At 41.3% G+C, this 24,346-nt stretch overlaps 1 protein-coding gene across 1 annotated transcript in view; it reads left to right on the forward strand.

Moving 5' to 3' along the window:
- The window catches only part of LOC104390725 (chromosome unknown open reading frame, human C14orf80), a 72,349-nt gene that overhangs the window by 31,472 nt on the left and 16,531 nt on the right, over positions 1-24,346 (forward strand). The window contains exons 7-8 of the mRNA XM_009999918.1: positions 18,805-18,891; positions 21,507-21,719. Of these exons, the coding sequence (XP_009998220.1) occupies positions 18,805-18,891; positions 21,507-21,719 (300 nt within the window). The remainder of the gene's footprint in view (positions 1-18,804; positions 18,892-21,506; positions 21,720-24,346) is intronic.

Here is a 24,346-nt window from a genome sequence, read left to right on the forward strand (position 1 = left end):
TCTTGTCATCATTTGAGCAGTCTGTATAGTTTTTTTCTCCCCTTAGCCTCATTTCCCAAAAGCAGCTTCCAGAAGTCATATGCTCAGCATGTATGAAGAGGCCAATATAACAAGGTGGTATGGACTTGAAAAGGCAAGTTTGTTTCAAATGTCAGTTTTCCAGATGGATATAATATTAGTTATGCAAAGTGATACTTCTTGGAAAATGTAATAAAAAGCCTGTAATGTTCAAATATCTTGATAAGATTAAGTAAATTATGCATGTTTGAATAGCTTGGTTTTCTAATCTTGGTGCAGATGGCAGCTCTCTGCCAAATGTTTTTTCCAAAAACTGTGAATTAATTTTTTCTCTAAGTGGTGTGACATGTCTGTTAATGTTACCTCAAATAACAACCTGCTGCATAGATCAATAAAAAGAGCAAGCATGTCAGTATGTCTTACTGTTATGCATCCCTGTTGGTGGATGGTGTTATTAATTCCTTCTCATGTTAGGCCTTCTTCGAAGGATAGAAATGCAAAGTGGATCAAAGTATCAAAAATTAGCTATCACAGAAGGGATATAGGGCTGTTTTTATTGAAGCCTAGCGTTAATTTTCATCAAAAATATCCCATATCTCTGACCTGCAGTAAATCAGAGATGTTTAGTCTGGCAGGAAGGATATGATAGTGTACAGACAGCTGTGAAGTTAAACTTCAGCTTATGAAATTGAAAAGACATGCTACTCCTTTTCTTTATGAGTTACATGTTAACTTGTTTAAAATGTTCTTCCCTTGGATTTCTGACTATAAAACTCTTATAGTGCTCTTATGTACAGGGATTTTACTGGACATTATTATTCTTTTATCATTGTAAATGTCTTTGTCAGATTCATAGAGCTGGAACTTTTCCAAGCCTAATAGTTTTGGTTACTTTATTTCTCTAGTGGAGCTGTGATCAAGATTCTAACTGTTCCTGCAGTTTGGCTTGGCTATGGTTGTATACATGTGTGTGGCTGTGAGTCACAAGTCCCCACTGTGTTTAGTTCCTGTGCTGCCCAGGGGTGTCAGTGGATAGGAGGTGATGTTATTTCAGTTGGTGCTCAATTTCCAGATGAAGCACATGTGCATGCTCCTGTTAGCTCTGGACCTCTACATGTACATCCTTTCTTTCCCAAGATGCTGTCCTGACTCTTTGAGCACTTCCTGGCTGGCACTGTTGCATGAGAGAGATGCTGGTGGTCATTTTCTCAGCAGAAGCTCCTTGGTGGTGATGGTTTTGGAGCTGTTGGCCTGCGAGGTTGTGCTAGAGTGTGCCACCTGGGGGCAGTTACAGCATGGCAGCCCGCAGCAGCCTGTGCTTTGCTAGGGAGCTTGGATATGCATGGAGACTTTTCTTTAAAACCTCTTGCATGTGTCACTTAGAATGTGCTACAGCATAGTCTAGAGCGTCTTGAATGCCTTATGTTTTGGTAAGTTTTCCAAGTTGAATCATTATTGCTCATTTTTAAACAATTCCCAGTGTCAGCTGGTGTGGGGCTGCTGTTATTTGCTAGCCTGGAATATCTTGGGGCAGAAATGGAGTTCTGGTGTCTGGCACTGTGGCTGAAACAGTTTGGAAGTGTACTGGGGAGAACATGAAGATGATGTGGCTGAAGGTAAGCAACATCTGCCCCAGACTTTCCAGGCCAGTGTGGTCTATCTGTGAGGATGCAGTCACATTCCTATTGCCACTGTGAGACAGTGGTTGTGACATGCCACCAGTTGGGTAGTTTTTCATCAATATATGCATAATATAATCCCATTCTTGTCTATGAAGCCCATTTACCTTAGTTCTGCATTGCAGTGTCTGCAGTTCTGATGTTTTACCTTGAGCTCAAAAAATTGTGTTCCACTTAAGAATCATTAAATTAACTTTTTCATCAAATTGTTACCATGTAGAGATACATGAACTTTGAAGCAAAGCAGCCTAGTCCTTGAGTTTCTTCTCTCTCTTCATTTACTGCTTTATATGTGGAATTCAATCTTGCAGGTTTTGTGGTTAGCAGAGGTTAAAAGCTATAGTCAGAACTCAGGTCATTTGTTCAATGCTGGCAGTACTGGAGTGATCATTGAAATTGTAATGAGTAAAGATGACACCTCTAAATGCCAGTAGACCAATTTACTGAGTGTGATAGCAAATAAATAATGCAGCTGTCTGCCAGGTGGACATGCAGAGAAATTCATAGAACTTGGGTGTGAAGTAACTAGCTAATTAGTTTGTTTCAGAATTTTATAAAAAATATTTATACTTGTTGGTCATTATTTACGTGGTTTTAAAGGTAGTTTATTTGGCTTAAGGAACTAAGGTCCTTGGTGGCAAGTAAATGGGATCAAACAAATAGTCTGTCTGACTTTGTGTGTGTTATAGGTGGTCAATCCTGTGCCTGCAAAAAAAATCAGGTGAGCTCTAGCTCTCCAAGCAACAGGGATTGGGTGGAATGGGATAGGGTAGTATGGGAACAGCACTGATCTGCTATCTGGATTGTTCATGTGTCAGGGAAGGAAGCTAATGTATAATATGTGTATTGCTTCCTTCAGTCAGAGGGACTTTTCTTACTGCAACATTCAAGGGGTAAATGATCAAGTTGCAAAATAAGTTGATTGCAGACCCTAAATCTTATGGCAGTTTCCATTTAGAAGCTCTGTCCCAGATGATTGTCACAGATGGGTGACACAACAGCCCATAGGTTTGAATGCATGCAAAGAACTAATGAGCTTCTGTTCTTTTCTGAACAAGTACATGCCGATTGGGAGCATTAGGAACTGATAGGCTTGCAATTTTCCAAGATGTTGAGCATGCATTCAGTAGTTACTTTGCATGAAAATCTGCATCTTCGATTTTGTATCATGTGCATGCACGTGTGGGCTTGGGTACTTCTTGCTTAAAGTCCTCCTGATCTGCTGAAATATTTAATTTGCATTGGCATGTTAAATGGTAATATCAACCAGTGCATCAACCAGTAATCAGTGCAGAAGCAGCATGTGAGTGTTTGGTCCATTGCTGTCCAAGTGACAGCACCACCTCCTGGAATGTATGTGAAGGCAGAGCAGCAAAGATGAAATACGTTCTTGAATACAAGTTATTCTGCTGGTTACTGAATAAGTGCTGTGGTATTTATTGCACTTTCACCAGAAATGGGTCCTAAGTTGCCAACCATCTTGGATGAAAATGAAATTAAATGCAGCAGGATAATTCCAGCTGCTGTGTGCCTGGCTGTATTTGGTGTCCTTGTGTTGTTTGTTTTGGACTCCATGAAATGTTCCTGGTGGTTACAGATCCTGAAGCCAGGTGCTAAATGAAAACAAGCAGTTAAAACCTGGCCACTAAGCTTGACACTGTGTCACATTACTGATTTGACACAGACCTGTGCTATTATGCAGTATTTCTGCAATCAACCCTGTTATGGTCTTGTATGGCAGGGGCCTTATTTGAATTTCACAGAGCCTGGAAGGGGACCATCTGATATTTTGTGATGTCTTTCCATCTGTTGTACAAGAAGCAGTTGAGCCAACACATTTCTCAGAGTATAGGTACCAATGGAAAAAAAAAAAAATCATACTGATGCTATATGGTCTCTGATGCTGCTGTGTAGAAGTTTTAATTCAGGAAGCAGAGAGGCTTGTACTGCATGCACATTCCCACAACTTCCACCCCCCCTACAAATTTGCTTGTTTCTGAAAACATGACCTTGAGCTTCAAGGACAAGCTGCTTTCATTGGTATAAATTGTAGATTCATTATCTTCTGTGATGCTGTGGCAACTAATTCTGTTTGATGTAACCCTCATCTTTTTTATGTTCATTGCTTCATTCCCTCGGTAAAAGTCATAGTTCTGTCATTTCTGTCATGGAACAGGATCAGTATTTCTTCTTGTAACTATCATTCTAATGAAGGACAGCTTTGCCTGTTTGTCATCATGTTTCAGTCTCCTGAAAGGAAAAAAAAATACTTGAAATTGCTCAAGTGGACCCTGCATAAAAAATACAGCATAATGTTCAAGAGTAATTGCACTGGGGCTTGTGAATATTTGTGAAAATGTGGGGGACTTTTGTTGTTTTCTGTGCATGTTCTGTCTTGAAATCCCTCATTGGCCAGTCTTGACTCCACAGAAATCTTCATGGATATTCTTTTTACTAGGCATTAATGCCAGGCATTGTATGAGTTCTTTATGAAAAGGCTGTAGCACGAACCAGTTTCCAAGGTGGAGAGACATTGTGTTGTTGTGAATGAGATTGGAAAGGTGGAGAGCAATCTTGCCCAAAGGAATACAAAGGCCTGTGACACAGTTCTTGGAGCAGTAGGGCAGAAAAGACAGCTGAGAGCCCCAAAGGATATAAACACAATGAGATTTTAGACTTACTCTGCTGACTGACAGAATAAACTTAGTTGGAATCCGTAGTGACTCCTGACCATTTACTAAAGCTGCTTACATGGCTTCAGATGACCAGAATCTTGGGATTCTGGCATTGTTGAATTTTCAGATCAATAAGTGAGTTGATAGATTCTGTAGCAAGAACAATTTTTTTTCTTTTACTAAACTTCAAGGCACAGGTTTTTCTTAACCAAATGCATCAAAATTTGTACCTGTTTTTAAGCAGGTTTGTTTTTCATTGATAATTACTCCTGGATGCATCTTAAATAAGTTCTTTAATGATGAAATGAAAAGTTCTAGACCTTTAATAAATTTCAGGGTTCACCAGTGTATGTTAGACCCTTGGACATGCATGTTTTGAAAAGGTCAATTATGACAAGTTTTTTTTAAATTTGCATAATTGTGTTCACCACAGCACTTTGAATAAAAACAAGAGATGCTTTACCCTTTTACAGTGTTCAGCTTTTCCTCTCTTCCTGTTTTTAGCTTGCTTTTGCTAAGCCATTCCAATATTATTCATTAAAGAACACAGGGAACATGGACTGACTGTGTTAGGGGCTGCAGACTGGGCACATAATTAGCTCTGGACACACAGAGGAAAGGGGTAGGGTGGAAAGTGAAGAGCCTCTTTGCTCTGGCTCTTGTTCAGTGACGTTAGAAGCTGGACAAGAAGCCTGCATGAGGGCAGTGGGGAGGCAAGGTGGCTCTGGCAATGTGAAAATCAGACTATCTGGATTAAAAGAGACCAAGTGAGGCACTGAAGAGAGACTGCAATAGAAGGGGCTGAAAATGAAAGGTCAAGACTGGAGAGGAGAGTTAGGTCAGGGAACTATGAATGGGAAGGTGAGTCTGTCTAGAGACTTGAATCACTGTCTTGTTCCCTATGGGATTCTAAGAAATTTCCTACCTGCAGAAAAATGTCATCACCTTCTGATGGACAAACAACAGTTCTGTGGACAGCCTATCACTGCTGATAGTTAGTCTGTTGACCCAAGAATCTGATCCTGCACATGAACAATGGGAATTTCTGCTGCTGCAGAAGGAATTTTTAAAAGTATCTTTTTAAAAACAAACAAAACCAAATAATAGATTAAATTAGAATAAGACGATGTGGTGCAACATTAGTAGCATTACTTTTAAGTGTGTTTACTAGGGTATTTTATCCTAGAACTATTGTATTTTTCAGAGTACAGAATGTTTTGTTTCTGAGGCAGAGCTGTGGTGAAGAAAGCAGTTGATGAAGGTGAAGAAGTAGCAGTAAGAGTGGGAGAACTGTTGGAAAAGGAAGGAAGCCTTACTTTGCTGAGGCAGTGAAGCTTTGTCCTGGAGAGATTCAATATTCTCTGCCTTCAGGTTCTTAAATTCCTCATCGCAAGTTAAGTTACTTAAACCAGACTTTCCATGGTGGTTTCCTGATGGGGTGTTTCCCATTTATTTTTTTTTGCATCCAGGTTGATGCTCAGGGATCTAATCTGTGAGAATGTTGAGTCTTTCTAGCTTCTACTGAGTTTGGTGGGACCTCTGCTTGGACCACTTCAAGAGTCTCAACAGTGCAGGCAGCATACCAGGTCCTTGCAGTGCACTGCTGTGCTGAAGGATTAGACTGGATCCTAGAATGAGGAAGTGGTGGGTGTTGGTGCAGCCTGAGCCAGCTTCTTCCACTGGGGCTGATCAGCTGGGGCAGTGTATCATGGCTTTGTAGGCTCAGGAGTTAACTCAAAACTACCTAAAGCATCTCTGCAAGTTGTTGAGTTGTGCTGGCTTGATGGATCCATGAAGTGCTTTAGAGTAATTTTTAAATTCTCTGAAGCTCAGGTCTTAGAAGTCTTAGGGCACCCAAAATAAATTGAAGCATTTTACTTTCATCTCTTTGCTTTTATTTCCCATTTGTAAAATTACAATAGTACTATCTTCTCATCTCACATGGGTCATTAGGAAAGGTAACTTGTTTATGCGGAAGATAAAAATTGTGTCTTCAGAATGGGATTTGAATGATGTGTGACAACTAAATCCATGGCTTTCCTCTGAATAGACAGAATAATATGCAATTTTAAGGAAAAAGGGAACAGCTCGTAGAGTGAGCATCAGCCATTCTATGCCCTTGGTGAGACAGATTATGAAGGGAAATACTTTGGTCCCATAATTCTAGACCTTGTATACATGGGATGGTCAAATTAGTGTTGTTTAGACAGCTGTAATTCTGGTGGTTTTTAACTTTGAATGCTTGTTTCCAACCTTACAAGTTACCTTGCTGGATTGCACATGTAAAGTGTAAAACATAGTTATTGCCATGTGCTCTGAATAATACTGCCAGTCAAAGCCAAGGCTTTTTTCCCCCCTGTTAAATTACTTCATGTTTTGTGATGTTGTTCCAGCCACAGTAGCTTAGACATTTTACATGCATGGTAGTCAGATCTGTGAGAACTAACATGGGAGCTGACATATTAATATTGCAGAGGAGAGCATATCTAGTAACATACTGAATTATATATGATGTTCCAGCACCTAAATGCAGAAGGCCTGGAGGCTCAAGAAAGCTCAAGGGAGCTGAAAGATCTGGAGCATTCGATTTTTGGTGGTGGTGGTTCAAATAAGAAAGTGGAGGCTGTAAGGATGGATTTAATATGAAGGTCACCTGCAGGCTCAAACGAAATACAGCCTCTGTGCTGCTGTATGATGAGCAGAGACAGGAGCTTGGCAGTGATACTGGCTTGCTGGCCCTGTCCAAGAGTCCTACCCTAGCTGCTGTTTGTCCCTGTGTACCCTGATATCAGTAAGCTGAATGACAGAGCAAAGAACTGGCTTTAAACCCCCGTTGCATTGGTTACATTGGTTGAAAGATGTATTTATTTTTTTTTTTTCTCTCTCTAGGTAGCTCTGGTGGTGTAATGTCAGGAGCAGAGTGCCTGCTGTGGTGCTGTGCGTGGTGGCATCTGCTACACTGGGATGAGCAGAGTTTCAGAGCCTGCAGGGAGGACGAGCTGTAATGGAAAACTCACATTTTCCTTGTGTTTGAGTGTTTTCAGCACATTGAATACGTTGAAGTGTTTTCAACCTCTTAGTAGGACTACCTAGATTGCCTTTAAAATCCAGAGCACTTACTATTTACTGTTGTTTTTCTGTTGGTTTGAAGCTTGGTACATTGAAGTTTATTGAAATTGGAAAAAACTGTTGTATTTTGTTTCTTCTGGTTGTGTACATGAGAACCCCTCCTTACAGTTGCTGGGACAGCAATGGATACTGTCTCACAAATGGGGTGATTGTTATGGTGGTTGTTATGTATTTCCTGTAGAGTAGGAGAAAAGCTATTGAGATTACAATTTAAAAATTATATTAAAAAACTCTCAGTGATTCAGATATAATTTTTCCTTCTCACATTTCATCTCAAGGAAAGAAATAAGCATTAAGAAAGCAAAGGAACTGTCAGTGACAGCATGTGCTGCCCACCCCATGCTGTGTGGCAGGAACAAAGACTTTTATTCCTGCCTTTTTTTAATGATTCATTCTCCTGAAGGAGGGGGTGGGCTGCCATGTCATTTTCCTTCCAAAATACAGTAGGCAATTGGTTTGCAGTTCATTTGCTGACATTTATCATATAAAACATGGTTTGCTATAGTGGTTATTAAAACCTTTTGAAAGCAATGGATCAGGTACTCATTTGCAAAAATGGGGCAGAACAATGTGACCCTTGTCATCCATGTAAATCAAGAAAGATTACAGGGGTCAAATGGCTTCAAAGCTACTTTTAGATGGTGTCTGCTTGTAGCTGGGTTCCTGATCCTTCTTAAGAAAGTAAAAACCTCTGGCCAGCTGGGCTCTGTAGGAGCAATCAAATTGTGCAAGTTAATGTATATTGATATTTCTAAGGCAGGTTCAAGTCAATTTTAGTAGTGATGACTTTGAAAAAAAGTTAAATATAAATTACTTGACTTTGGATGCTTGTTGTGGTCTCATGTTGGGGCAGACAGAGAACCAGTTGTCTTGGGTGAGGAATTCTTCTCCTGAACTTCCCTGCATGTCCTTATTGTGTTGCTGCTGCTGGAGGTTTTACCCCAACTCCAGAAGCAGTAGGGCTTGGCTTCCAGATCCTGCCTGGATGGACAATGACTATCCAGAACCAGGAAGCAGCTGGAGGCCAGGGAAGTTTGGGGAATAGTGACAGGAGAATGGGTGAATGAGTACCTGTGGGAGAGTTCATTTAGGGAGGTTGGAGAGGCTAGAAACTTACAGAGTGACTCTTTCTCATGCTGTAGAAAGAAAGAAAGAAGCAACTGCAGGAGATAAACTGCTTTGAATCTCAAAGAATGAATATGATCAAAACAATTTCCTCTGTTTCTACTTCCCTGCAACTGTCTGCAACATCAGATGGTTTTCTGTTCATCTGATGCCTGCTGTTACTGGCTGGTTCAGTTCTGCCTGCTCTGGGACAGGCACTTTCCACCTCCACAATCTCTTCACATCCTGCTGGAATTTCCCTTTCAAAGCAGCCTGGAGTGTCCCATCCCAGAAGGTGTGAGGAGCATGTAACTAAAGAGCTTTGAGGAAGGCACATAGAGGCAGAGAATGTATGTGTTTATATATCACTAAAGGAAAATCCTGATATCCTTATAGCCAAGTTCATTAGGTTGGATAAGAGAGTGGAAAATGGTTTGGACTGCTGAACTCAAGTTGGTGTCTGGTTGTTAGTGGCGTCACTCTGGGACCAGCTGTTGGGCCAGTACTGTTTATCGTCTTATTCATGGCTCAAATGATGGGCTGGAGCACAGCACCAGTGAGTGTGTGGACAATACCAGATTGGACATACCAGTGAGTACATTGGAGGCAGCATGGCAGCTCAGGGGGACTGAGGTGGGCTGGAGAAATTAGCTGAGAGGAGCCTTGGAAAGCTCAGTAAAGGCTAGTGCAAAGGCCTGCATCTGGGTTGGAATAACCAACTGCAATGGAATAGGCTGGGAAGTGACTGCTTAATAAGCAGCTTTGCAAAGAAGACCAACCCCTTGGGGTCCAGGTGGAGAAGAAATTGCCCAGGAGCCAGCAGTGTGCCCAGGTAGCAAAGGCTGTGATAGCAGGAGTACAGCTGTTGTAGCAAAGAGTGAGATCCTGTTCCTCTGCCTGTGAGACTGAGTAATAGGTGTCTGCTTTGGGCTCCCCAACACAAGGACAGTGGCATAAAGGAGTAAGTCCAGTAAGGCCACTGAGGTGGCCAGGGCTGGAGTATGGATGCTCTCAAAGGTGCACTGGAACAGGACAAGGGGCAACAAACACAAATTGGAAGAGAAATTCTGGCCACATATAAAGGGAAAAAATGACATGAGAGTGGTCAAACTCTGGAACCAGATGCCAGAAAAGGGGTGACATGTCTGTTGGTATTCAGGACCTGCTGTGCAGAGCCCTGAGCACCCAGGTTTAAGCATGAGATTGGATCAGAGGCCTCCTGAGGTCCCTGCCCACCTATGTGGTTCTGCTCAGCAGCTGACAGTGCTACCATGAGACCAGCTTCTTCAGCTGACAAGCAATAGCTTGTCACCCAGCCATGAATCATGTAGTTATTTAACTCCGTACCTGATTTCGCTTTCTCCGTGCCCCTTCTTGGGAAGGATGCTTTATCCTTTTATTACTTCAGACAGTTTTAGTGCTAAAATATTTCTTTAGATATTTTTTAAGCAAGGTGGCCTCTGGCTACAATTAGTGTCCCATTGGAAGAAGTGGCAGCATTATATAGCAACCCTAAAGCAAATAATTCTACCTTATGGCATTATTACCTTGATCTGAAGATTTCCCCAGGCTGCAATTTGTCATTGATATTGCCTTCAGCTAAACTTACCCATACAAAAAAAAAGGAGTTAATAGGGCTGCAGTTCTGGAGTTGCCATCACCATTCTTTTGGGATGAGTTATTACTTAGTACATTTTATTGACCAAGCAGGTAGAGTTCTTGGTCCTTGAAAAATGATACAGTGGTTCATCATGGACTCCAATAAATTGTTGGACTGTGTAGCAGCAATACCTTAGTCTCCTACACCATAAGAAAGGAAGATATCTCTGAAACACAGTAGATATGTTCCGCATGAGGTAGGAAGTGTACAGTGTGGCTTGACTGATATGGAAACTTGGTTGTGATTGCCAGTGACAGAAAAAGTGACAGGGTGGTACAGAGTTTCACTGCTGCTTTTGTACTTTTGTTTGTTTTATGGTGTACTTACTGTAATTTGAATGCTGTGATGATGACAGTGACAGTGGGATACTATAATGTAGTTCTACCTGAGTCAATGCAGCTGGAATCAGCAAGCTGGAGTGACAAGGCTTAGGTACTTTGTCATCAGTTGGCATTGGATCTTTTTTTTTTGTGTGGAAGTGCTAACAGACCCAGTGGTAGGAGCAAGCTGCCTCAGCTCAGCTACTTTTGGCCAGCACACTGAAGTCATTACTGTGGTTTTCATCCAGAAGAGAAACCAGTTATCAGCTTCTAACAGCAAAAGGACACCAGGCTTGTCACTTTTCTCCTGTGCTAAAGTATGACTATTGATGAAGGCTGATCCTGAAGTGCCACAGGGCTATGATGCCTTTTGATGCCTTGCTGAGACCTCTGTGGTCCTGTATCCGTCACTGCATCAAAAAGACACTTAACTCATCCTTAAAGTCAAGCACAACAGGACCACTGCATTCTCCAGCCTCTTGCTAGTTAAAGAACAAACCACAGTTCAATTCATAAATTGCAATGGTTTTGGTCACAGTTGAACTATTGCTGAAAAGCTGAGCTGAAATGAAATCTGTTCAGAGGTGACAATGCAGCTCAGATTGGGAGGAGAGTGGTAGAGCTATTTTTTTTAGCCTTTAAAAATTAAACCTAATGTGCAATATGCCCATAATGTTAACTTGAATCTACTGGCAGGTGTGGGTGTTTTTTTGTGGATTTTTTGGTGTTTTTTTTTAAATAGCTGAGGAAATAGAGTTATAAAATCAGCTGTTACTCATGCTTTGCGAGTGGTTTTGCATTTGTGGGTCTTCTTAAATATGTTTGCCACTTAATCTAAAGAACTGTGTTAAGAGACTACCAAGAGAAAGGAATTGACAGCAGGGAGACTGTAGCAGACTTTAAATTAGTGGTTTCTCTAGTCAATAATGCATATTTTAAAATGTATGAAAAAAACTGCATGCATGATTGGCTCTGGCTTTTCAAAGAAGAGCTTGGCTTTGAGAAGCTGTACTCAAGCGGGCAAGCTTAGATTAATTTGCATGTCACATAACTTTTTAAATTCATTGTTTAACTAACATGAACATCTGTGGTGATTCTGTGTGCTGTTGGGTCTCCCTCCAATGGTGGAAGCTGTTTTTTGTTTTCTTTTCTGTCTTTGGGTGAGAGCTAGGCTTTATTTAACACTCATATTTTTCTAATGCTAAGTTGTGTTTCTGTTGCTGTGGATGCTCTACAAGCCAGCCCTAGTCATGGTGTATGTCTGGTGGTGCTGTGGGAGTGCAGGTGAAGCTGTGAAACTCCATCCCTGACAAGCTGTCCCTTGAAGCAGAACTGAGAAGGCCCTGGATGTCACTGCTCATCCAGTTCTGGGTTAAGGACTACCTGGTCCTTACAAACTAGTAGGCAAAGAAGGTGGTAGGGAGCAGGCACTCATGGAAAAGTCTGTGCTGAGGAGGCACTTGAACCTCCAAGCCCCTGTTCTTGCAGGGAATAGACCAGGAGGGAAAAGGAAGCTTGGGAGCCTAGTGTGGCCTTTGGGACTGGCAGTCAGTGAGAATAGATGAGCCCATACTGAAAACAGCCACAGAATTTTAAGATACCACTTGTGCACAACTTGTGCTATATAGTCTTTTATTTTGAAGAGACAGTATTAAAGCTCAAAGGAAGAAAAAAAGCCAACCCCTTGTGGCTTACTAGGTGTTTGCAATACAGGCTGATAGGGGGTAAAAGAAAAGGCATTTCTTTGGTTTTGTACAAGGATAGTGTGTTTCTCTATTCACTGCCAAATGCAAGATAATGATGTCAAAGAAGGACACAGTAGGTGGATATAATAAGCTGGCAGCAAGGATGGATGGGATAATAAAGAGGCAATGGTAAAACCTAAAAGGTTAGTTCCCCTGCTGCAGTTAGTAGTCATAACACGCACAGGCAAAGGGAAAGAAATGCTCCTACTACACTGAGCACTTCATGGGGTAGAAACATCCAATGTGGAAACATTCAGAAACCAGGATATTGGTACTGTTCAGAAGTGTAGCATCAATTCTGAATTCAGATGAATTAAAAAAGTAAATTAGGAACTGCTTGTTCCTGTTGATGTCTGTGTGATTTTTTTGTGGTTTGTTAAAAAGTATAGGAAAATGGGCAAGTATATGGAGGGGAAGTGAGGGTGGATAGTGCTTTGTACTTCATACAGAGTCTGAATAAAAGCACATGACTAATGGTCTTTTTTAGTATCAGCTAAATGGGGGTTCTGGTTGGTAGCACAATATGAACAGCTGTCAAGCACTATTGTGATACAATTTGCTGCTTTCCTTTGAAATCCTCAGACTGAGATTTCTCTGATGTAAATTTTGATGGTTTTGGTACCTACTGGATGTGCTTCAACTGGGCATGTATTCAGCTAAAGGTACTGCCTGAAAATTTGGCTTTTGAGGCATGTCAAGTTGGGCACCCAAGTGGTACCTTTGGGGAAGAAAATGTGTATCTTTTCCATTCTTATATATCTTGATTTAAAGTATAAAACTTGTACTTTAGTCTTTTTTTTCCTGATCTATTTTCCCCTGTTTTAACATGTGCCATTTCCACAGGGAAGAATGCAAAGTGCCCCCATTCATTGACCTGCTCCTCTGCAAATTAATGTCATTGTTCATACATCCTAGTTAATTGCCTATCAATGTGCAAGCTGTAGTACAATTTTTATGTGCCAAGTGTCTCATTTTGTTTGCTTTAAATTCAACTGTATTTCAATTTAATTTTAAACAGTTGTTTTCTGAATCCCTCCACAAATATCATTATGATCTTTGTCACTTAAGTTTTTAAGTAGTGGTTTGATTCCCTGCTCTCAGCAATGTAAAACTGAGCTCAATTGAAGTTTGAGCTGTGGGAATATGAAACTGGCATTGGTGAGTGGAAAAGTCACATTTTGTTCTGGATGTTAGAGGCTTTGCACACATCCAAGCATCTGGAACACTCATCCACCCAAAGCTGCTGTGTTTTGAATTTTATGTATTTTATCTTCTTCAGAAGATTCAAGTCCTGTTTTCCCTTACAGTCTACACCACAAAGATAAAAATACTATGGCAATTCCAAAATAGATGATGCTCGGCAGATGCAGAAATACCTGCTTCTGGAGCTGCAGAAGGTCTTTCCCCATCCCTGCTGGTGTTTCAGTCAAGGTCCCTGCAGGGTCCTTAGCTGATGGTAGGAGAAGTTCTCATCTACTTTTGTCATTCAGAAGCCTTTCTGAACAATCCATCTTGTGATGGTTGGAGTTTTGTATTGGTAGTAGAGATAAAGCTGTGTTGTAATGTGTTAATTTCATCTGTTACTTGGTTAGCTTTCTAAAGACTTTTTGCATTTTTTTGGGAGTAACTTGTCTACTTTTCTTTTCTCCTGCAGTTCTTAGATATTCAGAAGTGTAGTATTCGTATTACCAAAATTTGAAGTGGGGTAAAGCCATTTCCTATTAAATGTATGAAGTAGTCTCTTGATACTTTCCCCATATAAGCTTTTATACTAAGCCAACCCTGTCTAGAGCCTTGAGTCATAATTGAGATGCTGACATTTGGAGTGAGGTTTGCAGGGATCTGGAGTCCAACACAAGTTTTCTGTCTACAGTCATATGTGAAGAGTTGATCAATCAGCAATATTTTGTTTGAGATGAGAAACAATTTATTGCTGAAAGGCCACTTTTTTTTTTTTGTCTGTCTAGCAATAGGATGATTTTCTGAATGCTTAGGTAGAGAAATTTTTTATTAAAAATACTTTTGCCAGTGATCTGGTAGTTGAATTATGATCTATTGGCATAAGAGATTAAATACTTGTTGCAGAGAGCTCTCTGGAACTGAGCCTATGAATGAGATGAGAAACAATTTATTGCTGAAAGGCCACTTTTTTTTTTTTTTGTCTGTCTAGCAATAGGATGATTTTCTGAATGCTTAGGTAGAGAAATTTTTTATTAAAAATACTTTTGCCAGTGATCTGGTAGTTGAATTATGATCTATTGGCATAAGAGATTAAATACTTGTTGCAGAGAGCTCTCTGGAACTGAGCCTATGAAAAGGATGCTTTATGGTGCAAATTATTAAATATTGATTTCTGTAACTGTCTGTAGGCATCAGTGAATTTAGCAATATGCTAGTAAATGATAGGAAAAAGATTAATATCTCAACAGAAAAAGTAATTACAAATATGTTTAAATAATTTTTTGGTGTGGGTTAGATTGTGGATACCAAAGAGGACTCAACTTTGGTCTCCTGTCGAGTATCCAAAACCACTTAGAAGGTGTTGTCACCTATGATTTTTGCAGCTGAAGTTTCAGAAGTTCCGTGAACTGTGTTCGATGTGGGATGTTTGGCTTTGGAGATCACAGCTGCATGTCAGAGGAAGTGAGGCTTGTTTTTTACAGAGTTTGCATTCTTCTGCATCACTCTGAGGTTTCCTGGCAGCTGGCTCTGAGACAGCTCAGTTAAGCACAGTTTAGCCTCTATAGCAAAGCTGCTGCTTGCAAGTTGTTTGCACCACTGATGGTTTCTTTACCGTGGTTTAGGGAAGTTGTTACTGCAAAGTGTTTGCTCTCAGCATTCATTATGGAATTACTTCTCCACAGAGGTTTGCAATTTGAATTTGTCATTATTTCTTCTCTCAGTGTATGTATTTTAGAGCAATAACTTTTTCCAGAAGAATGAAGGAAGTTGGTTTTCTTGTCTTAATTTTGCATGGAGGGAAAGACAATTTTCTTATGTTATCCCTAAGCATCATTTAGACGTCCACGTGAGGCACATTTTTTACTTGCTGCTTCACTTTGTTCATGAGACAAAATTAATGCTCTTCTGCAGATGTTAGTCTTTAAATTTCAATAGGAGGAATGACAACATCTTGGCCCTTAGGTCAATGAAAATGGGCAGGCAGCTTTACTTGCAGCTTGCAAATTTCTCTTGCATTTTCTGTGGCAACAGAAGTGGAACTGCTGATCATATGTAAAAGCATCTCTTTGTGGACTTAGGTACTAAATGTGTAAGAAAAGGTCCTGTATTTGGGGAAAATGCAGAGGTACAATTTGGGCTTTGTTTTCCTCGATTGCAAGTACAGCTGAAATACTAGCTGTGCTGTGACTGCAATGAGTGACCTAAGAACATGTACACCATTGACCTTCGAGTCACAAAATGCAGAGTTTAACCAGCAATAAATGCTCCTGAGATGCTTGAGTGAAGGAAGAAGGTTGGAGAAAAGAAGCTGGCTGATACAGATAGTTGCTCATTTGCTAAGTACGGGTGTCTCAACAAAGGCCTGTCACCCCTGGCTGTCCTTGTGACCAAATTCCTGGCATGCAGACATACAGCCCATTGTCCTGTCCCTTCCTTGAACTTTTTTTTTTTTAAGGTTTTTGCTAAGGTTTCTCAAGGATATTTGTAGTACATTAGTTTCTATTGTGTTCTGCTTTATTCTCCATGCTACAATAACATCAGAGTCTTGCAAGGCTCATATAAAAGATGGCAGAGAAAACTGGCATCCAGGAACAGTGTCTTCAGTCCCTCAGGACAGAAACTCAAATGTTGGCTATTGCAGGCTGCCTAGTGCTGTCACGTTAAATTCCAACTAGGCTGAAAACTGTCCTCCTAGGATGAGCTGTGTAGTCATCCCATTACTGCTTTACGGCTGAAACAATCTAGCACACAGTTGCTGGCCTGATATTTCTGAAGGTGGTAATACTTTAGTGAAAGGTGAGCATGCCATAAGTAGGTGAGTCAGAAGAATGCTTTCAAATATTGCATAACTAGTGGAGCCCTTAAAAAAATAATTTAAAAAATTCATAGCCCCTCCACCCCCAAACAACCCAAAAGCTGAAGATCCTGAAAGGCTTGAGATGAGGAGCTTTGATTGTTCCTGAGGTCACTTAACTCCAACAGATCATTTACAGGTTTGGTGAAGTTTCAGAACCATATCCTTTCATTCATGATCTGAAAACAAGTGGTGTGTGGCTTCTTTTAAATTCAGGAGCTCCTCTAGTCAGACTAAAACTAAAGAAAATTACTATTTTTACTAAGATTTTTTTTTTTGTATTGTGTCAAGTTCTGAGCTTCCCAGTTCAAGAGGGACAGGGATAAATTAGGGAGGGTCCATTGGCAGGCCATGAGGATGATGAAGGGACTGGAACACCTGTCTTATGAGGAAAGGCTGAGAGACCTGGGGCTGTTTAGTCTGGAGAAGGGAAGACTGAGAGGGGATCTTGTTAATGTATGTAAATAACTGAAGGGTGGGTATCAAGAAGAGTGGGCCAGTTTCTTTTCAGTCATGCCCTGTGATAGGACAAGGGGCAATGGACAACAACAGGAACACAAAGTTCCACCTCAACATGAACATAAACTTCTTTACTCTAGGGGTGATGAAGCCACTGGAACAGGCTGCCCAGGGAGGTTGTGGAGTCTCCTGCTATTTCAAAACCTGCCTGGACATGTTTTTGTGCAGCCTGCCCTAGATGGTCCTGCTTTGGAATGGGGGTTGGACAAAATGGTCTCCAGGGATCCCTTCCAACTCCTACCATTATAGGAAAAGCTCCCCATTCCAACCTTCAGCCCTCTTTAGATGTCACAAGGTGTTCACAATGCAGTCACACACAGCTTATGACCACATTACAGTGCTACTTAAAATCACTAACTTAGCTGTTGCCTGAATATTTAATAAACTTTTTGGCTGGGTTTTTATGGCCAGCATTGGGTGGCATATTGTGAGCCACTTGTGCTATAGATAAAGCTAGGAAAAAAAAAGGAAACAAAAAAGGAATCAGAAAACCATTCTTCCACCTTCCATATACCAGCTGAGCTTGAAACTAGCAGGGTCATGAAGTGTAATGCCAAGTGTCAGTTGTGCAAACAAATGTCTAATAATTGTATTTGGGATTCAGCAGTGTTTTAGAGCAAACTGCTCATAATTTCCAGCAGTTACTCTTACAAACTGTGTTCCTTTCTTTGGTTTCCTTGTCTTCAAGTTATATCAGCAGGATAAAACTGCGGAGTCAACTCGTGTTTTACGGTTACTTAAATGGTATGATATGTAGTAAGTAACTTAACCCAACAAAGCTAACAGAAGATACTTGTCTGTACAAGGTGATTTTAACTGGTACTGATCTGGTTCTTAGCATTCTCTTTGAGACCATGTACTGTTTGTGTGTCATCTTCAGAAGTCTTGGGTGTCAGATTGCTGTTAAAATTGTTCATTTCAAGTATATGGTCAGTACTGAAATGGTTAAAGCTGATAAACTCTGATTTATACCTAATTTGTTAGTCTGGAAGTCTTTCCGAGATGTTGTTTGATTGCTATGTAAATATATAGCTTTTTAATGTCTCTTTCTCTGTATACATGTGTGTGTACATGCCTGTTGTGCATATATTGATGAAAAAACTATAGTTTGCAGAGCTAGAACATAACCTCTCTCCTTCAAATGCTCTCAGTTAAAGGGAGGGATTCCATATGTAGCAGATCAGAGAATTTATAAAATACATGACATCTTTAGAGAGAGTTCTTCCATGCTATTTTGAAGCATCAGAGATCATCTCAGTGTTTGATCTGAATAAGGGATGAAAAGTTTTGAAGGAGGAGGCAGGGGAGACTGGAAATAACAGAATTCTGAATTTTCTACAGAATTAGGAGCAGCATGGGTGGGAGATACATTGGGTATCCAGCTGAGGTAGCTGTATATTGCTACATATCATCAGTATTTAATATGAGGATACCCAGTTAAAGACCAACTGTGTAAGAGTTAGTTAAGAGAACATGTACATGGCCTGGAAGAGAGATGGTGTTTAGGCCTTGCAGGCTTGATAAAGGTGAGTGATTGAATGATGAAAAAAGTGCCCTTGGAGAAACAGAGCTTATTTTGGTAGTCAAGAAGGGTAGAAGATTTGAAGATGGCCGTGCACCTATGTTGTGAAATAATCAGAATTGTGGCTCTTTGATCCCTCAAAACAATATGGAAACTTATGTTTATAGATGTAAAAGCTGAGGGTGTTTGCACATTTGGGGTGAGGAATAAATCAGTGATGCTGAGAAAAGTGTTTCACATCATGTTTATGCAGCTGGTTCTGTCATGTTCTTGTAAAGCAGCCCACTGTTGTCCCATGTACCACTACACCTTTTTGTAATTTAGACCAAACACACATTTCATTTAGTTTACAAGTGACCAATGTAACCAGATTTTTCTTTTGTCTCCTTTCCTCTAGATGTTGCAGCTTCTGGAGTCTGAAACCATGCAACTAGAAGCCTTTCTGGAGTGGAAGCAACTGGAACCAGTTTATTGGCAGTGGATGGTAATGAATCAAACTAATTTCAAAGGGTGCAGCTTTCTTGAGTCTAACAAATACCTTGACAGGCTTGAGAGGTGGGCTTGTGTAAACTGGATGAAGTTCAACAAGGCCAAGTGTGAGGTCCTGTACCTGGGTTGGGGCAATCCCAAGCACAAATACAGGCTGAGTAGACAATGGATTGATAACAGTCTGGAAGAGAAGGACTTGGGGGTGATGGTTGACAGGAAGCTCAACATGAGCCAGCAATGTGTGCTTGCAGCCCAGAAAGTCAACTGTGTCCTGGGATGCATCAAAAGAAGTGTGGCCAGCAGGTCAAGGGAGATGATTCTCCTCCTTTACTTGGCTCTTGTCGAGTTCTGGAGTGCCCAACATAAGTAGGACATGGAGCTTGTGGAGAAAGTCCAGAGAAGTGCTCCAGCTCTCAGATCATCTTCATGGCCCCTCTCCTACCAGGACAGGCTGAGACAGTTGGGGTTGGTCAGCCTGGAGAAGAGAAGGCTCTGGGGAGACCTTATATCAGCCTTCTAGTATCTGAAGGGTGGTGAGATACTGGAACAGGTTGCCCAGGGAAGTTACGGATGTCCCATCCCTGAAAGCATTCAAGGCCAGGTTGGATGGGGCCCTGAGCAACCTGATCTAGTGTGAGGTGTCCTTGCCTATGCAGGGGGGTTGGAACTAGATGATCTTTAAGGTCCCTTCTAACTCAAACCATTCTATGATGAAATAGCTCACCACTTTCAAAGGCCCCTTCCCACAAAAATAAATGCTGCAAGCTAGCTGTTCAACAGCACTTGAGAAGAAGGGAAACATGTTTGGTAAAGTAAGGAGTGTTTTCTTAGTTCTCCTTCATCCTTCTGTTTTTCTTGAGTGAGATTCACCCAGCTAAGCTGAGGAATTGCAGGGCAGAGTGGCAGAATTTCGTACAGTTAACACAAATGAAAATGTTTGATCTTCATCTCTTTAATGTTTTTTTAAACATAGCAATCGTACATTTTGTTAAAATGAAATGGCTTTTCAGCGGAGGGCCCCTAAGCTTTATTGCAGACTTGAGAACAACTACATTTGCAAGCAGCTGATATTGAAAACAGCTTCATTTTTTCCCAGCCAAATAATGTGTTGCAATTGCCAATTTCCCCTTCAACTGTGTTGGATGATCATAAGAAAATCAATAAACCTTTCTCCATGCATCTTAAAATTTCTTGCTTGAGTGTGAACTGTACCATCCATCTCACTTCTCTCTACAACTTTTACCCATTCACAGTTGCTGAAAACAATTCTTTAGAGTCCCACATTAGCTGTATGAGTTCACAAAATTTTAGAGAATCAGTGAGCTGACTGTTAATTGCCCATATGCCTTGTTCTACACTAAAAGCAAGGCAAAGGAGTGTAAAATTACCTCACCTGTCTTGAAGCATCTTCCCAATGCAGAGCCATTCAAATTGCCGTTAGTTATATAGTGATTTTTGCTTTATATGTCTATCTTGTGGTTGTTTGGAAGGCATCAACACTAGCAAGAAGTCTGGCTCCAAATAGTCAAAATGTAACTGCAAGTGTTAGGGCGTTTCAATGTATCTTCTAAAACCTTTGCCTCTGACATGTTGAAAGGTGTGGGGAGTACTGTTGAGTGTTAATGTGCTTCCTGGAGTTAAGTCCTAAATAAATACTTGCAAAAAAACCTCACAAGCACATATTTTTAAATTGTTCAACAGACTGGATGGTGAATTTGCCATTTTGTATTCTTTTGATGATGATGGTGGTTGTTCTGAGTTGCTGCAACATGTATGGGCATGAGATGTGCTTTGAGGATACAGTAATTTTCTTTTTCCACTTAACCCGTGTTTTGTATTGCTGATTTAATGGATCAGGGTTGTGGGCAGGAACTGAAGTGACTGCAGTACTGTTACTTTGCAATGCTTTCATTTGATGAATTTCAAATTACAGCAAAACAAACAAATACAACATGACCAGAAAAGCTCTGTTTTATTCCCATGCACTGTGTTACCCTGTCTGTGCCCAGAACATGTCTGTGTTGTTAGGAGCTGGCCCAGCAGGAGCTGCTGGACTCAGTGTCGAGTTATGCCCATTTGCAATGCTGATGCTCACTGAGAGAGGAGGTTTTGTAGGGTGTCTTTTGCCATTCTTGGCTATCTTATCATGTCTTTTCTTGTATGAGACTAGAAATCTCTTCCTGTGAATTAAGCCAGAGTGGATCTCTCCTGAACAGTGTAAGCTTGTGTCTCCATCCTGGTCATCACTTTGTTACAAAAAGCCACCAAGGTGCATCCATCCTCAGAGTTTGTGGGGAAGAGGTAGATTTAGAACTTCTGCAGTACTCGTGATCTCTGTCTCATGAGTGTTACTTTATGCTTTAGTGCAGTGGAGAGCAGCTCACAGTATGTAGTGCTTTCTAAAGGAAGCTAGGTTAGCAACATAAGTTTTCTGTTAAGTTAGAAATATGTTATAGTGAACTGATGAGGTTCTCTCTCAAAATAACTCTGAAATTGTGGAGCAACTGTATGCTGAGATGGCAGCAGCAAATTCCTAGTTATGAATTACCAGAAAGGTGGGGAGGAGGCCATTTTAGCTCCTGCTAAAAATAAACTTTGTTTTTCCTTTAGGAAACAGTGTTAGATAATATGGCTGAAGAGGGAAATACGTGCAAGTCCCAGGGTGCTCATGTGGAGAGGAGTGAGCTGCCAAAGGCAACCTCCTGCTGCCCCTGGGCTGAGAGTCTGACTGGGCACATTGACAGATTATCCAGAGATCTGATGACTCTCCGTGACCAGCTGCATGAGCTTGTAACCCGCCGGAAGGCTGCTTGGTGTGAGAAGGTAAGGCTTTGAGTGGCATTCTTCATCACTAGCAACTTCTAAGATCCTTTATTTTTCATCTGTTTTGCTAAGGCCCATCCTAGGGCAGCCTCCCTGTTGCTGCTCTCTGTCAACCTTGCTGCAATCTTGATGTCAGATCTACCATTACTGGACTGTTTATGCCCACAGCATGCCAGGTGCTCTTTCAGAGACAAAGTGGGCATCTGTCCCAGAGAGGCAGCATGCTGAAACACAATAAGTATTCTTTTAGAACAGAAGACATGAAAGGATTGGGGTTGCAAAAGAGAGAAGAGGAGGAAATCACAGCAGCCCCCAGAGGGGGTAGCGGCAGCAGCTTGAAAGCATCAGTAATGGTTATAGTGAGAAAAATAAAGATAGGTATTTGCAGGGAAAAGAGGGTGGGAGAGGCCAGAGCTTGTCATCTTTCACTGAGCTAGTAGTCTTTGAAATGTCTGATGAGGGAAGGAATAAGAAGGATTTGAAACCTGTGAAGTAAGAGAAAGAACTAAGCACAAGATTTGGTGGAAGAACAGACTGACTGTGGGAGGCTGGCTGAGGAGGAAAGCAGGTGATGTGAAGGAAGTGTACACGGTATTCTCTGGCATATGATGGGGAGACACTGGGAAGCACCCGAAGAGGGCAGTGGGACATAAATAAAGGCACTAAAATGGTTCCCCCCCCCCATCTGAATGTTGTCAGAAACAGTGTCAAAGGCTTTACTAAAATCTAGGTAGACAACATCTACAGCCTTTCCCTCATCCACAAGTGGGTCACCTTTTCATAGGAGATCAGATTAGTCAACCAGGACCTGCCTTTTATAAACCCATGCTGACTGAGCCTGATCAACTGGTTGCCCTGTATGTGTTGCATGATGGCACTCAAGGTGATCTGCTCCATAACCTTTCTGGGTGCCAAGGTTAGTCTGACAGGCATGTAGTTCCCTGGATGCTCCTTCTGGCCCTTCTTGTAGATGGGCATCATGTTTGCTCACCTCCAGTCAACTGGGACTTCCCCAGTTAGCCAAGATAGATAGCTGATGGAAAGTGGCTCAGAGAGAACTTCTGCCAGCTCCCTCAGTACCCTTGGATGGATTCTGTCTGGCTCTATAGACTTGTGTGTAAGTGCTGTTAGCAGGTCACTAACGATTTCATCTTGGTTTATGGGGGCTTTATTCTGCTCCAGAAAGATTAACCGATGAATTCTTCATTGTACTCAGAAACATTCAAATTGGATTTCAATGACAGTCAAGTTCCAGTGTTTGAGATTCAGTGAATGTTACATGAGTTTATGCCTATGGGAAACAAATGGAGTGCATCTTAGTGTGTTGCTAAAAGGATGGTTTATCACAATTGCCTCCTCTTCTACATGCCCTGCAATGGAATTGTTTTGTAATGCTACATGACAGCATTTTTTGGAATGCTGGGAGTCAGATGACTCCCCTCCAATCCTCTTTATATCAACCCTTCTTTTGCATAGTGTTGCTGCTTATGTGATACTTTCTGCCTGTAGTCATTCTTTTTTCCCCACAGGCAGGATGCTTTCTGAAGGCAGGCTCCTCTATCAATTTTATATTTCTGCCTACTTCAGTCTTTTCCCAGGAGAAATAAACTTATCAAATCTTTCCTTCTGTGTTATTTTTTTAGTCAAACAAAAAGAGGATCCAGCAGTAGCCAAAGTGGTCATTATCTCTAATTTTGTATCTTGCAATACTGAGACATCTGGAAATTACCTTGGCTCTCACAAGCAAGCCCAGCTGAGGGACACTACAGTTTATTATAAATCTTGTGCCCACTACCCTGTACTTCATGAAAAACGTGATAATCCACAGCATGATTATGCCTCTTCTTACCAGCAGGCCTGATGTCTGTGCCAGGCAACTGAGCAGAAACTGTTCTGAAGGAAGGAATTGGGGCACATGATGAACCGTGATATACTGGGGAAGTGACAGCACAGATTTTCTGGAGAGGAATCATGAATCTAAAATCTGTTGGAGCTCTTTGAAGAGACCAGTGAGTGTGTAGGCAAGGAAGCTTGGATTGATGTAGATTAATTTCATTTACAAATGGCATTTGATTAGGTCCCTGAAAATATTCTCAACAAAAGTAAACTGTCCACAGGGCTGCCTTTCCTCTTCTTATGCTTATTATGGCAGCACAGGGAGTGGAGGTGGCTGGGGTGGGTTTGCAGAGGTGGTCACCAGTGGAGCTGCACTGCTCGGGCTGTGCCTGAGCGCTCTGGGAAGGGAGGCGGGTAGCAAGGTGCCCAGGATGAGGCTAAATCCCTGAGAGTGCATGTGAAGGATGACAACAAAGGATTGTTGAGGGCCCTGGTATTGAATAGTGAAGTGGGAAAATGTCAGGTAAAATTGGATTAATATAAATACAACAAAATGCATCTGAAGGGAGAATCGTAATTTTACATGTGTCAAGTGGATGAACAGGCTCCCTCCACGTTAGAGTCCTCTCCATAAATACTGGTGGCTGTGCTTGTGTGCTTGGCTCACATTATGCCTGAGTACCAAGAGTTGAGATTTAAGCTGCTGTAGTCCCTGGCATGTATCACAGTTCCTTAATGACAGTGGAAGAGCACATCAAAACTTGCATTTCTAGCTCTTTCTGTATTTTCCT

Source organism: Chaetura pelagica, unplaced genomic scaffold (assembly GCF_000747805.2).
Source record: "Chaetura pelagica isolate M959 unplaced genomic scaffold, ChaPel_1.0 scaffold246, whole genome shotgun sequence".
Lineage (NCBI taxonomy): Eukaryota > Metazoa > Chordata > Aves > Apodiformes > Apodidae > Chaetura > Chaetura pelagica.